Source organism: Cherax quadricarinatus, chromosome 71 (genome assembly GCF_038502225.1).
Source record: "Cherax quadricarinatus isolate ZL_2023a chromosome 71, ASM3850222v1, whole genome shotgun sequence".
NCBI classification, from domain to species: Eukaryota; Metazoa; Arthropoda; class Malacostraca; order Decapoda; family Parastacidae; genus Cherax; species Cherax quadricarinatus.
This window is the reverse complement of record NC_091362.1, coordinates 12,444,573-12,461,721: the sequence shown is the minus strand read 5'-3', so window position 1 is coordinate 12,461,721 and position 17,149 is coordinate 12,444,573. Positions and strand designations below refer to the sequence as shown.

Here is a 17,149-nt window from a genome sequence, read left to right as displayed (position 1 = left end):
TGAGTAAAAAATATTTACCAAAAGTCATATATGGCAAGCCCTGGCCGGGTACTGGTCCCACTAGAAGCTGTTTCGGCACTACCTGCTAATAAAACGTTGCTAATCCGAATTTATCATGGTCGTAATTGCAGGTATCGGGAAGATGAAGGGAATATTTTGAGTAATTGTTAAATGTTGTTGAAGATAAGGAAGCTGTGATTTCGTGTATCTACCTGGAGGGCATTCGGGATCAACGCCCCCATGACCAGGCCTCCCGGTGGATCAGGGCCTGATCGACGAGGCTGTTATAGTGCAAGGAGGAGTAATATCTTATAGGAGTGAGGAAGAACCAGTTGTGAGTATGGGAGAAGTGCATGGGGCAGTGGGTAGAATGAGAAGGGGAAAAGCAGCTGAAATTGATGGGATAAAGATAGAATTGTTAAAAGTAGGCGGGGATATAGTTTTGGAGTAGTGTTTTTATTTAATAAATGTATGGAAGAGGGTAAGGTACCTAGGGATTGGCAGAGAGCATGCATAGTTCCTTTGTATAAAGGCAAAGGGGACAAAAGAGAGTATGAAAATTATAGGGGAATAAGTCTGTTGAACATACCTGGTACAATGTATGGTACTATTATTGAAGGAATTAAGAGTAAGACGGAGAGCAGAATAGCAGATGAAGGAGGCGGCTTTAGGAAAGGTAGGGGTGTGTAGACCAAGTGTTTACAGTGAAACATAACAGATGGAGTGGTTTTGTTTCCCTGTTTTAAAGCACTGGGATTCTTTGAGCAATAAATGAGCGTAGGTCTGCAGTTAATTAAGGTTACCCATTGCATTAGCACACACCAGCAAACTGAAACGGCCCTTTGCTTCCTTGAATCCAGGACTTTTTTTTTTTCTTGCTTCCTGATGTAAGAAGCAAGAATGGATAGGCTATGTGATTATCTGCCAGTAACTGCCAAAATTTTGCCAGTCTTACATTGGGTATCTCCTTTGTGATCTTAGTTGGTGATATGTAATCTATATATTACTGTATATTTTTGGTATTTTCAGTGCAAAACATTGGTTCGAGTCTTTTATAGAGCCCAGCAGTTGCTCAAAAATACTCTAATTATTTGATTACCTGTTCTATGTGTAATTGTGTTAATTGGTAATTTTTGGTGAACTATATTATTCTCTTAACACTTGATATTCCTTTGCAGTGGTGTTAATTGGAGATTCTGGTGTTGGCAAGAGTAATCTTCTTTCAAGATTTACGAGGAATGAATTTAACCTTGAGTCAAAGTCCACTATTGGTGTGGAATTTGCAACGCGCAGCATAGAGGTAAGAAGATATTTGCAAGCAAAATAGCCAACACTTGCATGTTAAAAGAATGATCCATTCAACATTATTGATTTTGGTATTTTAACTACCTTTAGATAATACTTATATGTTCATATCAGTATCAAATATATGTTTGGATAATAAATATTTAATTAAACAAGGCAGTATTGCACCTTAAAATTTAATAATTTTGTTACTATATTTTATATAAATGTAAATATCAGGCACATGTAGCCTTTGGGCTTGCTAATGCAAGAGGACCCCACTACAGCATTTCACTAATACAGCGGTTTTCAAGTATACCCATTCTTCATTTATTTATTCAGACTTCTACAATAACATATTCACCACTCACTATAAGCTAAGGATGAAAATAATTTAAGGTCAGTAATGTGTGTATTGTATATGCATTTTTTAGGCCTAGCTCTATTGCTCACTTTGCCCCTTAAGGATCCAGAGCCCCAATCTGAAGTGTCCACAGGGTCCAAGAATTCCCCCCCCCCCCCTTTTTTTTTCTTATGAAATGGTAGAGAATCTTTTTCTGAAGGTAATAAAACAAAAAGTACGAAATTTGATGGGAAATTGACGAAATTACGCTTTTGCGAAATTTGCCGAGTCGGCAATATTTACGCATCAGTAATTTTACCCACTTTGACTCCTATTTTAGGCTAATTACGTTGTTCCAGTCAACCAAATTCTTAGCTATTTTGCTAAGTTAATATTAAGTTGGCCATGTGCCAAACTATAATACTGTAACTACCTCTGTTGATATATAAAAAATCAATGTTCAATTCGACGCAGCAATGATATATGTATCTAGTATAGGTATATTCTGTAATGTATTAGGTGTAGTCTGCCTGAAATGCCTCAGCATGATAGTGGCTTTCTTTGCACTTGCAAAGTTAAACATTGTAAATATGCATGGAAATACTCCTTATATGTCAGTCACACATTGTAAACTTTGCAAAGAAATAAAAATTTGAATTTGAATTTTATCAGTTGAGCACAAGAAACTGCCCAGTCAGCTATTTCAAGTACCCAGTAAAGTGATCAGAAATTGGTAATCTGGCTAATTTCACACAAATTTCAAAATATTCCATTTTCAAAATAGGGTTCAGAATAAACAATGCAGGCATTCCTGGCACTAAAATAACATTTTCTCTATTCCTTAGTTAAGTTTCCAGGCTTTACACATAAATTCCATTTTGATTTTTTTTTCTCGCAAAGAATTTTTAGGGACACCAAAAAATAGAAGATTTGCTATTGTGCAATAGAGCCTTTCCTCACTTAACGATAGAGTTTTGTTCCTAAGATCACATCATTAAACTAATTCATTGCTAAGCAAGGAGCATACCATAATGGTAGTGGGTTTGTGTCAACCATCTTTAATATTGTTTTACTGTCACCTTTGCACCACTTATAACCTTTTTAGTACAGTGGACCCCTGCCTTACAAACGCATCGCATTACGTTAAATCCACCATACGAAGCATTTGAACACAAAAATTTTGCCTTGCCTCACGATAAAAAACTCGCCTTGCGTGATTCGTCCGGGACGCGTCCCACATGTGGCCTCAGCGCCGGTGTTTACAAGCCAGTCAGTGCGGTCGCATCTATGCATACTTTCGGTACATTTCACATTATCCCAGTGTTTTTAGTGCTTGTAACTGCAAAATAAGTCACCATGGACCCCAAGAAAGCTTCTAGTAACATCCTTGTGGTAAAAAGGGCGAGAATTAGTATGGAATTGAAAAAAGAGATTAAGGAAATGTGTGCAAAGTGGGTTGAACTGCAAACCTTTACGGATGAAAATCACCCTGACACGGCTACTGCAAGCCGTGTTGGCAACCTGTACAATGACGATGTTTTGGCGCATTTTAGGAAAGTCTTAAAGGAACAGGAGGTACAGAGCTCTATGGACAGATTTATTGTGCGACAGAGGTCCAGTGACTCAAGCTGGTCCTAGTGGCATTAAAAGAAGAATGGAAGTAACCCCGGAAAAGGATTTGCTGCCTCAAGTCCTAATGGAAAGGGATTCCCCTTCTAAACAATAACTTCCATACACTCCCCTCCTCCCATCCCATCAGTCATTACCAGATCTTCAATAAAGGTAAATGTCATGTATTCTATTCTTAGTAGAGTAGTAATTGTGCATGTCTTCTTCAGTTTGTGTGTATTAAAATTAATATTTCATGTAAAAATTTTTTTTTGTTCGTACTTTAGGGTGTCAGGAATGGATTAATTTGATTTCCATTATTTCTTGTGGGGAAGATTAATTCGGCTAACGATAATTTCGGCTTACGATGAGCTCTCAGGAACGGATTAATATCGTAAGGCAGGGGTCCACTGTATTTACTCTTTTAGTGAAAAACTAAGAAACATAATAACTAGTGTTGAAATGAATAAACACCACCTAATACTTACTCATCGCTAACACTAAGACCAGCTGCTTGCTTCTACCAACAATAATAAAACCTACAAGAATCACTGACACAAATGCCTCATTACTGGACCATATCTGGACAAACATTATATCCCTGTTGAAAGCAGGCATAATCACAGATAACACCACTGACCACTGTCCCATCTTTCTCATAACCAACTTGTGTAAAGTGCCCCAGGACGCAACTAAGATCACATTCTGACTATATGACAAGTCATCTGTTAATAACTTTATTTCAGCATTTAGTGACATTGACTGGCAAAATGAGCTAGCAGACAACTTAAATATTGATGAATGTGTTAATATATTTTTACAAAAACCCAAAACCTCTATAACATGCATTGCCCCAAAAACTAAGCAGATCACAGCAAAGAGACTAAACAGCCCCTGGCTTGCAAACAGCATCCTCAAATCTATTGATAAAAAACATCTGTACGAAAAACAGTACAGAATGGGTCTAATAACAAAGGATCACACAAAACGTTACTCGTCAGTACTAACCAATCTAATAAGGAGGTCCAAAAAACTGTATTACGACATATAAGGTGATATGAAAAAGACCTGGAAAGCCTTATCTGAAATTCTAGGATTAAAAAAGCTATCACAAAACAGAATGATTATCTTGACTAAACCAGACGAACCTCTCCTTCAGCCAGCTGATACTGCCAACAAACTTAATTTCTTTTTTTCTACCATAGGAACAAAACTAGCAATCACAAACATTCAACCGAAAGACTACCTCATTGGCAATTACCCAAATACTCTATTTTTAGCCCCAACAAACCCTACTGAAATCTTGCTTATCAAAACACTAAAGAACAAGGCAGGAGACCTAAATAACTTACCACCACTCATATATAAAAAAGCTTCTCATGTGTTGTCACCAATTATTGCAACTCTCTTTAACAAATCCACTGAATCTTCCACCTTCCCATCCATACTCAAGACAGCAAGAGTCACCCCGATCCTTAAAGGAGGTGATCCAGCTGACTTGAACAATTAGAGGCCTATATCAAACCTGCCCCTACTATCTAAAATCTTCGAAAAATTAATTCACAATCAAGTCTACTAATTCATTTCGCACAACGTACTCAACCCTTGTCAGTTTGGGTTCAGACCGAAAAAAGTACTAATGATGCTACACAAATAGCCTGTACATCGAAGAGAGGAGCTTACGACGACGATTCGGTCCGACTTGGACCATTTACAAAGTCACACTAACGAGAAGTAGAGCAAGAAAGGTATATATAGGCAGGAAGTGGTAGTGGTAATAGTAGTAGTAGTAGTAGTAGTAGAGGTGGAAGGAAGCAGTAGTCGGGAAGTGAGGAGGAGGAGGAGCCAGTCAAATACTAAGAAAGGGAAATGCTGCAAGGAAGCTAAGTGTCCACAGAGGGTAAGAGCAAGAGCACAGAGGGGGGGAAATAATAATAAAAAAATAAATAATGAAGGAACAAAAACACAAGGCAGAAGAAAGATAGCCCAGAGGAGAAAAAGGAAAGAGGAAAGGGGAAGAGGGAGAAGAAGAAAAGGGAGGAATCAGGTTAGGTCACTGCTCCCTTGCAGTGCTCCTCTTTCTTAGTATGTATTTGACTGGCTCCTCCTCTTCCTCCTCCTTTTCCTCCTCCTCCTCCTCCTCCTCCTCCTCCTCTTCCTCCTCTTCCTCTTCCTCCTCTTCCTCTTCCTCCTCTTCCTCCTCTTCCTCTTCCTCCTCTTCCTCCTCCTCCTCTTCCTCCTCCTCTTCCTCTTCCTCCTCCTCCTCCTCCTCCTCCTCCTCTTCCTCCTCCTCCTCTTCCTCCTCCTCTTCCTCCTCCTCCTCTTCCTCCTCCTCCTCTTCCTCCTCCTCCTCCTCTTCCTCTTCCTCCACTACTACCTTCCACCTCCACTAATACTATTACCACTACCACTTCCTGCCTATATATACCCTTCCTGCTCTACTTCTCCTTGGTGTGACTTTGTAAATGGTCCAAGTCGGACCGAAATGTCGTCGTAAGCTCCTCTCTTCTATGTACAGGTTATTTGTGTATTGTTCCAGTCATGGTATTGTGCCTTTTTTTTTTTGTTACTAATGATGCTATTATACATATGCTTGAACTAATATATTCTGCACTCAAGACAAATGAATTTCCCATGGGACTTTTCATAGACTTACGAAAAGGTTTTGATACAGTTGACCATGACATTTTGCACCAAAAACTCGAACATTACAGGGTCAGAGGAGACTCGATTGCATAAAATCTTATCTTAACAATAGAACCCAGTATGTATACACAAATGGAGCCAGCTCCACTACACAACCTGTTCTTGTTGGAGTCCCACAGGGGAACGTTCTTGGCCCACTTTTTTCTTATTTACATTAATGACCTACCAAATGCATCTAATCTCCTTAAACCCATTTTATTTGTGTCTTTTCTCACCCAACCCCAACCATACTAACAGACAGAGTAAATGCTGAACTGCCAAAAATATTTACTTGGATGATTACCAACAAACTTACTTTCAACATAGACAAAACCTACTTCATGCTTTTTGGAAACAGAGCTTCAAATGTACAGCTAAACATATTGATAAGTGGTTTACCTATTTTGAGACAGGCAGAGGGCAAATTTGTAGGTCTCCACCTTGACTGCAGTCTCAAATTTCAGACACACAGCAAATTTCCAAGAAAGTCTCCAAAACAGTAGGCATCCTTTCAAAGATATGGTACTATGTATCCCAATCAGCTCTTTTAGCTTTGTACCACTCTCTCATTTACCCTTACCTCCCCTATGGTATTTGTGCATGGGGCTTAACCACAGCAAATCACCTTAAGCCTTTAATACCCCAGTAAAAAGCTGCAGTGCGATTGATTACTAACTCCTGCATTAGACAACACACACCACCTCTTTTCAAGAGTCTTAACTTGCTAAATATACAAAACATCCACTTATTATTGTGCCTACTGCATACACAGAACACTATACTCTTATGTAACCCCTCCTCTCAAACTCTTCCTTAATAACTATAACAGAGCACACAACCATAATACAAGACACAGATCACTCTTCGATATCCCTCGTGTACATCTCTCCCTATGCAAAAATGCTATGCACGTAAAAGGCTCGAAGATCTGGAATTCATTGCGTGAACACACTAGAGGACTCCTGTCTGCAAATCAGTTTAAGGCCCTACTAAGAAATCACCTCATCACCTAAAATTAATGAGACAAACCGTACCTAATCATTACCAGTTTTTCAAAAGCTACTCGTGTTGTGCTGATGAATGCTCAACCACTTACTACTACAAAATTAGGCTTGTAATCACAACGTAAATTATTCCATTGTAATACCAAATTTCATTGTTTTAAATAGTACTAAACTGTAATACATCATATTGTAAATTGTTTTAAATTGTAATACTGTAATCTTTATTACTAATTCAGTAGTGTAATAAGTCTCTACTAGACTTATCAAAACTATGTAACATGGTAATGTTACATAGTTCTACGGTACTCACTGTAACTCGTCTGATGACCATCTGAACTATGTATTATTGCCTTACTAATCTTAAGTTAATCTCTATGTTTGCCTGAAATGCTCTGCATACAAAGGGACTTTTGGCATATACACCCAACTATTATATTCCTCTGTGCAACCATGTAATTTGTCAAAATAAACATCTTTATGTTTATACATACTGGTCAGAGAGCCTGTCGTAAGTCCAAGTTGTCAGTAAACGAGTGCGTCGCCAAGTGGGGACAGGCTGTATTGCAGTACAGTGGACCCCCGCATAACGATATTAATCCGTTCCTGAGAGCTCATTGTTATGCGAAATTATCGTTATGCGAATGAATTTTCCCCATAAGAAATAATGGAAATCAAATTAATCCGTGCAAGACGCCCCAAAGTATGAAAAAAAAAATTTTTACCACATGAAATATTAATTTCAATACACAAACTGAAAAAGACATGCACAGTTACATGACACCTTTATTGAAGATCTGGTGATTGATGGGATGGGAGGAGGAGAGTGTCTTAGTGTTTAGAAGGGGAATCCCCTTCCATTAAGACTTGAGGTGTCAAGTCCTTTTCCGGGGTTACTTCCCTTCTTCTTTTAATGCCACTAGGACCAGCTTCAGAGTCACTGGACTTCTGTAGCACAACATATCTCTCCATAGAGGCCTGTACCTCCTGTTCCTTTATGACTTTCCTAAAGTGGTTCACAACATTGTCAGTGTAATAGTCACCAGCACGGCTTGCAATAGCTGTGTTAGGGCGATTGTCATCAAAAAAGGTTTGCACTTTAAGCCACATTGCACACATTTCCTTAATCTTTGAAGTAGGCAACTTCTTCAATTTCTCTCTCCCCTCCTCCGAAGCAGTTTCCTCAGGTGTGGCCTCATGCTGATGAAGATGATCTAGCAGCTCACTAGCATTGGAACACATGAGAAGAGTAAGCCTGTCTTTCATAGGCTTATGTCCTGGGAGTGCCTTTTCCTCCTGAGTAATGTAGGTCCTGCTTGGCATTTTCTTCCAAAACAGGCCTGTTTCATCACAATTAAACACTTGTTCAGGTTTCAGTCCTTCACTGTCTATGTACTCCTTGAATTCCTGCACATACTTTTCAGCTGCTTTGTGGTCCGAACTGGCAGCCTCACCATGCCTTATCACACTATGTATGCTACTACGCTTCTTAAATCTCTCAAACCAACCTTTGCTGGCCTTAAATTCACTCACATCATCACTAGTTGCAGGCAATTTTTTTAATTAAATCCTCATGCAACTTCCTAGCCTTTTCACTTATGATCACTTGAGAGATGCTATCTTCTGCTATCTGTTTTTCATTTATCCACACCAATAAGAGTCTCTCAACATCTTCTATCACTTGCGATCTCTGTTTCGAAAACACAGTTGAACCTTTGGCAAGAACAGCTTTCTTGATTGCCGTTTTCTTGGACACAATAGTAGCAATGGTCGATTGGGGTTTACTATACAACCTGGCCAGCTCGGAGACACGCACTCCACTTTCATACTTAGCAATGATCTCTTTCTTCATCTCTCTAGTAATTCTCATCCTTATTCCTGTAGGGTTGGCACTAGAAGCTTTCTTGGGGCCCATGGTCACTTACTTTGCAGATAAAATCACCAAAAAACACTGTAATAATACGAAATGTTCCGATTGTATGCTTGGATGTTACCGCGGAGGCTGGCTGGTAAACAATGCCACCTGCGGAACATGTGAGGCTGGCTCAGGCCGCACATTAGACGCGTCTCAGACGAATAGCATTGAGCGGGTTTTTTAGCGGTATGCGAGGCAAAATCTTAGCAATAAAATGTATCGGTATGCGGATTTAACGTTATGTGATGCCAACGGTATGCGGGGGTCCACTGTAATTGTATAAATATCAGTGCTTTCGTGAATGTACATTAGATCCACCATTTGACATGTATTGGACACACGATGTGATTTGTTTACTGTACTCTTGAACATCGGCAAAAATTGAACATTTCCACTACTTTGAGATCAATTTCAAGCTATTTTCACTCCTAAAACCAATCAAAATCATCTCTATTTCTGTAATATGGCTTCCATTCTATCAAATGAGACTAAAAAAACCTGAAATACAACCATAAGAAAATGCACCACAGTCACTGTTTTAATCCAAAAACACGGCTTGCTTTTTTTTTTTTTCTGCAGGATTTTTTTTATATGGGGCACACTTACCACATAGTCTCATTCTCTCATATCTAGGCTCAAATTTATTGCTCGCAGCTGAGCTTATGACGTAGTACAACGGCAGGCACTGACCCTGGCTTCAAAGCCTTAGAACTACAGCATGGATCCTCAAGGGGTTAACCCTTTCAGGGTTGAGAGGCCCTCTCCTAAACTGTTCTCAGGGTTGAGAGACCCTCTCCTAAACTTGTTCTCAGGGTCGAGAGGCCCTCTCCTAAACTTGTTCTCAGGGTCGAGAGGCCCTCTCCTAAACTTGTTGTCAGGGTCGAAAATTTTTCGGGAAAAAAAAAAATCTTATGAAAAGATGGAGAATCTTTTCCTGGTCATAATGACGCCAAAAGTATGAAATTTGATGGAAAACTTACGGAATTATGCTCTTGCAAAGTTAGCGGTCTCAGCGATGTTTACACATTGGTGATTTCGCCCACTTTGAGCCCTATTTTCGAACAATTCTAGTGTACTAGTCGACGAAAATCTTAACTATTTCACTAGAACTCCATTTTCTCTGTCGAATGACAACAAGAAACCACCCACTTATCAATTTCAACTATCCAGTAAAGTGGTCAGAAATTAGCAATTTTGCCAATTTCACACAAATTTCAAAAGATGCCAATTTCCAAATAGGGTCCAGAATAAACAAGACCGACATTCCTGGCACTAAAATAACATTTCCTCTGTTCATTAGTCACATCCCCATGCCCCTCTTACATTTCTTTTGCTTTCCACTTTGTGTTTTTATTCTCACAAAAAACAAAAGATTTACTGTTATACAGACTACTGCATTAGTGTAGAAATGGTATAAATAATATCAACGCACTCGTGAAAGAATATTACTCACCAGTTGACGATGCATGGCATGATTTTACTTTTGAACTTTGGCAAAAATCGAACATTTCTGCTACTTTGAGCTCAATTTCAAGGTACTTTTCATTGTGAAACCAATCAAAATCAATTCAATTTCTGTAATATGTCTTCCATTTTATAAAATGAGACCAGAAAAACTAGAATACAACCATAGATACCATATGAAAATACAGTGCAAATTTACTGTTTTAAACCAAAAACACAAAGTTTTTTTTCCTCATTATGCACTGTGTGCTGCAGGATTTTTTTTAATACTGTGCACACTGACCCCACAAACCCATTCTTTCATATGTAGGCCTACCAGCTTTCTCTCGCTAGATTTGAAGGCATTAGAATTTGCACGTACTAGAACGTCAATAACCCTGGAGCGTAAGCCGTACTAGTACGTTGGAAACCCTGAAAGGGTTAATATAGTAGTACCTCGATATTCAAACTTAATCCGTTTCAGGAGGCTGTTCAAATAGCAAGTTGTACGAATATTGAATCAGTTTTTCCTGTAAGAAATAATGTAAATTGTTAATCCATTCCAGACCCCAAAAAATTACCAATTTTAAAACATTTTAAGTGAAAAAATATTGCTTATTTAAACCTGTATAATACATATTTGCATGCATAAAATCGTACACGAAAACTATAAAAACAATAAGTACCTGAAATAAATTAAAATTTAACTGCACTTTACCTTTACTGAGGAGTGCTGATTACCTAAGAGGAAGGTGAAGAGATGTTATTGTTTGGAAAGGGTGTCACCTTCCATAAAAACATCAGGAAACTTCATATCTGGTAATTTTTCTCTTTTTCTGTCTCCAGTAGCACTTGAAGATGATAGGGATTGACTAACATTTGCTTTTTTTTCTTTGGTAAGAAGCTGTCCAATGTTGTCTGCTTTTGATGACTTCAAAATTTTTCTAAATTGGTCAACAACATTGTTAATGAACAGGTTGATTCTTCTATTCACAACAATGTTAGGATGCCATTTTTCCACCAGGCACTGTGTTGAGCCCAATGGTAACAGTTCATTAATTTCTACAGTAGAAATGTTGCCCTTACTGCTTTCCTTCTCTGAAGAAATTTCCTCAGCCACTTCTTGCTGCTCCTTGTGCAGGTCTTGAAGTTCTTCTGTGGTGATCTCATTCTTGTGATCCTCCACCAGCTCCTCTGCATCCTCATCGTCCATTTCCAAACCCATGGACTGACCCAGAAAAATAATATAAGAACATAACGAAGGAACACTGCAGAAGGCCTACTGGCCCATGCGAGGCAGGTCCAAGTCTCCTAACGGCTTAAGCCAATGCACCCAACCTAGTCAGGTCAGGTCACATTGACTTAAGGGAGGAACACGGCAACCGACCTGGTAGCACAAGCTATAAGGTCTAACTCACACCCACCCACATCTACTCATGTATTTATCCAACCTATTTTTAAAGCTACACAACGTTCTGGCCTCTATAACGGTACTTGGGAGTTTGTTCCACTCATCCACAACTCTATTACCAAACCAGTACTTTCCTATATCCTTCATGAATCTGAATTTTTCCAACTTAAAACCATTGCTGCGAGTCCTGTCTAGGCTAGATACTTTCAGCACACTATTTACATCCCCTTTATTTATTCCTGTCTTCCATTTATACACCTCAATCATATCTCCCCTAATTCTACGTCTTTCTAGAGAGTGCAGATTCAGGGCCCTCAGTCTATCCTCATAGGGAAGGTTTCTGATACATGGGATCAACTTTGTCATCCTCCTTTGTACATTTTCCAGAGAATTTATATCCATTCTGTAATACGGTGACCAAAACTGTGCAGCATAATCTAAATGAGGCCTAACCAAGGATGTATAGAGTTGAAGGACAACCTGAGGACTCCTATTATTTATGCTTCTTGATATGAAGCCAAGGATTCTATTAGCTTTATTGCGAACACTTATGCACTGTTGTCTTGGTTTCAGATTACTGCTAACCAGAACTCCTAAATTTTTTTCGCAATCCGTAATATTAAGATCTACATTATTTAGTTTATATGTGGCATGGTTATTGTCCTGTCCAACATTTAGAACTTTGCATTTGTCTATATTAAACTGCACCTGCCACTTCTCCGACCACTGCATCAGTCTATTCAAATCTTCCTGGAGTGCTCGAATGTCCTCGTCAGAATGAATTCGACGGCCTATTTTGGTGTCATCGGCAAACTTGCCGATGTCGCTCTTTATGCCCTCATCTATGTCGTTTATGTAGATTGTGAACAGCAGGGGGGCCCAACACTGACCCCTGTGGAACACCGCTCGTGACGCTTCCCCACTCTGATTTCTCCCCATTTATGCAAACTCTCTGCTGCCTATTTGTCAACCATGCCTCTACCCAGGAAAAAATTTCTCCTCCTATTCCATGTGCCTTAATTTTCCTCAATAGTCTCTGATGTGGGACCCTGTCAAAAGCCTTACTGAAGTCCATATACACAATATCATATTCATTACCATGATCTACCTCCTCAAATACCTTAGTGAAAAAAGTTAATAAATTCGTAAGGCAGGAACGCCCCTTTGTAAAACCATGCTGAGATTCGTTGATTAATTTATGCTTTTCAAGGTGGCTACGAACTGCCTTGGCAATTATTGATTCCATAAATTTTCCCACTATGGAGGTTAGGCTTATTGGTCTATAGTTCGAAGCTAAGGACCTGTCACCTGTTTTGAAAATAGGTATCACATTTGCCATTTTCCACTTATCTGGCACCATGCCAGTTTGTAGTGATATGTTGAAAAGATTAGCCAAAGGTGTGCTAAGCTCCTCTTTACATTCCTTTAGAACCCTTGCATACAGTTCATCAGAGCCTGGGGATTTGTTAGGTTTTAATTTATCTATTTGCCTAAGGACCATGTCACTTGTGACCCTAATCGTGCACAGTTTATTATCGTCCTGTTCTACATAATTTATCATTACTGGAATATCGCTGGTATCCTCCTGTGTAAAAACTGAGAGGAAGTATGTGTTAAAAATTCTACACATTTCCTTATCACTGTCAGTGAGCTGACCCGAGGAACTTTTGAGTGGGCCTATCTTGTCCCTGATCTTACTTCTGTATACCTGAAAGAATCCTTTTGGGTTAGTCTTCGATTCTCTTGCAACTTTAACCTCATAATCTCTTTTTGCTTTTCTAATTCCCTTTTTTATTTCTCTCTCTAACTGAATATATCGATTTCTTAATTGCCCCTCTCCTCTTTTGATTTGCCTATATATGCCTCTCTTTTGACCAATTAGATATTTTAATCTATTGTTCATCCATTTAGGATCATTTTTGTTTGATCTGATTTCCCTATTTGGAACATAATTTGACTGAGCAGCTAGAACTATGCCCTGGAAAGCATCATATCGGCAACCATCACCACCTACCTGACCCTTAGTCAGGCCATTCCAGTTCAGCCCACCTAAGTAATTTTTCAGTCCTATGAAATCAGCCAAGCGAAAGTCAGGGATGGAGACTTGATTGCCATTATTAGGGGAATTCCATGATATATTAAAACTGAGTGATTTGTGATCACTTTCCCCAAGCTCATCATTAACCTGAAGATTATTAATTAGTGTTTCCCTACTGGCAAGAACCAAGTCAAGGAGGTTATTTCCCCTAGTTGGCTCTGTCACAAACTGTTTTAAAAAACAATCCTGGATCGTATCAAGAAAGTCACCTGACTCTAAATTTCCTGTCAAATTGCTCCGGTCAATCTGCTATAGTTGAAATCTCCCATTAGCACATTTTCGTATGTAGATGCCTTACGAATTTCGTCCCATAGAAGTTTACTGCACTCCCTATCAAGATTTGGGGCCCTGTAAATCACACCCAAAATTAGTTTTTCTCGGCCCTCGAGAAGCTGTAACCAAAGAGATTCAGTGGCTGACGCTTCTAATTTAATATATTGTCTAACACAACAATTTAAATTGTCTCTGACATACATCGCTGCTCCACCACCTTTCCTGTTGACCCTGTCAGTGTGGAATAATTTATAGCCTTGTATGTGACATTCAGAGGGCATCTCTCTATCTTTCAGATTGAGCCAGGTCTCTGTTATAGCAATAATATCTATGTTTCCTGCACTTGCAATTAATCTTAGCTCATCTATCTTATTTCTTACACTCCTGCTATTAGTATAGTAAACCTTAAGGGAGCTAGTCCCTTGCTGCCCTCTGCTGTCCCCTTTGTTTGCTGACCTGATCTATTGTCTTTATTTATAACTTCATGCTGAATGCCTTTTATACATTTACCGTTTCCAACCCAAGTGTTGCAACCTGCTTGTTTCCCACACACACCCATACCTCTATCTTCCATCAGTTTAAAATCATAGGCATTTCACCAATGGCCTTCTCAATCGAGTCTGCAAGTGCTACCACCCCTGCCCCAGAGAGATGTACCCCATCCCTTGCATGCATATCATGTTTGCCATAAAAGTTGTTCCAGTTGTCAATGAATGGGATTGCAAGTTCCTTGCAGTATCTGTCTAGCCAGCAATTTACACCAATTGCCCTAGACAACCATTCATTTCCTACTCCCCTTCTAGGCAAGATGCTACATATGATTGGGATCCCTCCCTTAGACTTAATGAAATCTATAGCTGACCTGTACTTATCTAGCAGCTCTTCTCTCCTACCCTTCCCAATATCATTTCCACCAGCACTGAGACAGATAATGGGCTTGTTCCCATTACCTGACATGATATTATCCAGCCTGTTGACAATGTCCCCAACACCAGCTCCAGGGAAGCACACTCTATCTCTCATCTTCTTATTCCTATTACAAAAAGCATGGTCAATATATCTTACCTGAGAGTCACCAACCACAAGAATGCGCTTACCTCCATTAGCAGGGGCAGTAGTACCCTTACCTTCACTGGCCACTGAAGTACAATCATCCTGAAGAACAGAGAAGCGATTTCCTGCCTTCAGATCTTCACTCTTAACTTTCCTTACTCTGATGCGCCTCCCATTACTGTGAACCACTCGCCACTTGTAGCAGGTGCTGGACTGCACCTCACTGCTGGTAGCCGTTGCTACCTCCCCAACTACAGCCTCCTCACAGTGAGAGACAGACTGCACCTCACTGCTAGAAGCCTCATTCCCCACAACTCCAGCCACCTCACACTCTCTCCCAGACCCATTGAGGTGGACCTTCAGCCTCCTAATCTCCTCCTGGAGAAGCAAGACCTCCTCCTTCAACTCTCCAACCTCAATTTTTAAAACACTGCAGAAGCAAGCCATGCTTTGTAACCGTCCACGCTAATCCCCAAAGCAGCTCAGGGTCTGTGACCTCACGTGACGACTGACCACTGACCACTACAAGCTCTGCCTCAAAGCCTTCAAAATCTCTGACACACGTCTGGTCACAATTTGTTAGGAGGGGTGAGCAGGAGCATTGTCCATTACCAGAAGTGCCCTTATTGGTAAGTTTTTTTCCTGCAAGGTACTGCTTCACACTAGGGGCAAACAATTCATGTATCCACTCCGTGAAGAACTGCCTTGTTACTCAAGCTTTACTATTAGCCTTCCACATTACACTGAGTTTACTTTTTATCACTATTTTTCTTGAACACCCTTGAATTTTCGGAGTGGTAGACTAGCATTGGTTAAATTTTGTAGTCCCCCATAAGCATTACCACACCATAAGAGTGTTAACCTGTCTTTCATGGGCTTATGTCCTGGTAATGAGTTTACTTCTTGTGTGATGTAGGTTCTCTTAAGCATTCTTTTCCAAAAGAGGCCGATTTCATCACAATTAAAAGTTTGTTGAGAAATAACTGTTAGCACTGGCAGCCTCCCCATGCCACTCCTCTCTTTTAACCCTATTAAACCAGCCCCCTACTTGCCTTAAATTCGTCACTTTCAGCACTTGTTTACTGAGGTGTCTCACCGAAGATCACTAACTGCTTTGCTTTCACATAAATTATTCTTTTGGAAACACTGTCACCGGCCAGTTGTTTTTTGTTAATCCACATTAACAAAAATTTTTTCCATGTCTTCAATTATCTGCGACCTTTACACAGCAAAAATTTTCACTCCTTTTGCCACATCAGCCCCTTTTATTGCCTCTTTATTTTTCAATATGGATAATATGGTGGATTTCACCATATATTGAGTGACCAGGTCCGATACACATGTTCCTCTTTTCCCAATGTTCAGTGAATTCTTCTTGCACTTTGTTATTCTAACTGCTTTCCTTTTAGGTTTGTTTGGATCATTGCTCTCATTTTTGAGGCCATCATTACTTATTTTCAATGAAAATGTTTAAAAAACACCACAGAATATCAATGAAATTACAAAGTGTCATGGAGCTTGTATGAAGTGCTTAACAAATGAAAGGTGACAAGAGACTGTGCGTGTGATGCTTTGTTTTCATCAGACTTATTCCAGATGCAGTGTTTTGTTTAGGTCGAATATCAGGGCAACATCCAAATACGTACAGTAAAAGTTTCCTCGAAAAAGTTGGGGAAATATCGAGTTGTATGAATATAGGGATGTACGAATATCTTAAGGTTCTACTGTACAGTGGACCCTCGCATAACGCTATTAATCCGTTCCTGAGAGCTCAATGTTAGGTGAAATTATCGTTATGCGAATTAATTTTCCCCATGAGAAATAATAGAAATCAAATTAATCCGTTCCTGACACCCAAAAGTATGAAAAAAAAGTTTTTTTAATACACACAAACTGAAGAAGACATGCACAGTTACATGACACTTACCTTTACAGAAGATCTGGTGATGATTGATGGGATGGGAGGAGGGGAGTGTGTTGATGGTCTTAGTGTTTAGAAGGGGAATCCCCTTCCATTAGGACTTGAGGTGTCAAG

The 17,149-nt window shown here is 39.6% G+C and overlaps 1 protein-coding gene across 8 annotated transcripts in view; it reads left to right on the top strand.

The window, feature by feature from the left end:
* The window catches only part of LOC128700300 (ras-related protein Rab-11A), an 86,937-nt gene that overhangs the window by 24,169 nt on the left and 45,619 nt on the right, over positions 1-17,149 (top strand). For all 8 annotated transcript variants that reach the window (XM_053793382.2, XM_053793388.2, XM_053793384.2 and 5 more), the window contains one exon: positions 1,179-1,300. In XM_053793382.2, coding sequence (XP_053649357.1) covers positions 1,179-1,300 — 122 coding nt within the window. The remainder of the gene's footprint in view (positions 1-1,178; positions 1,301-17,149) is intronic.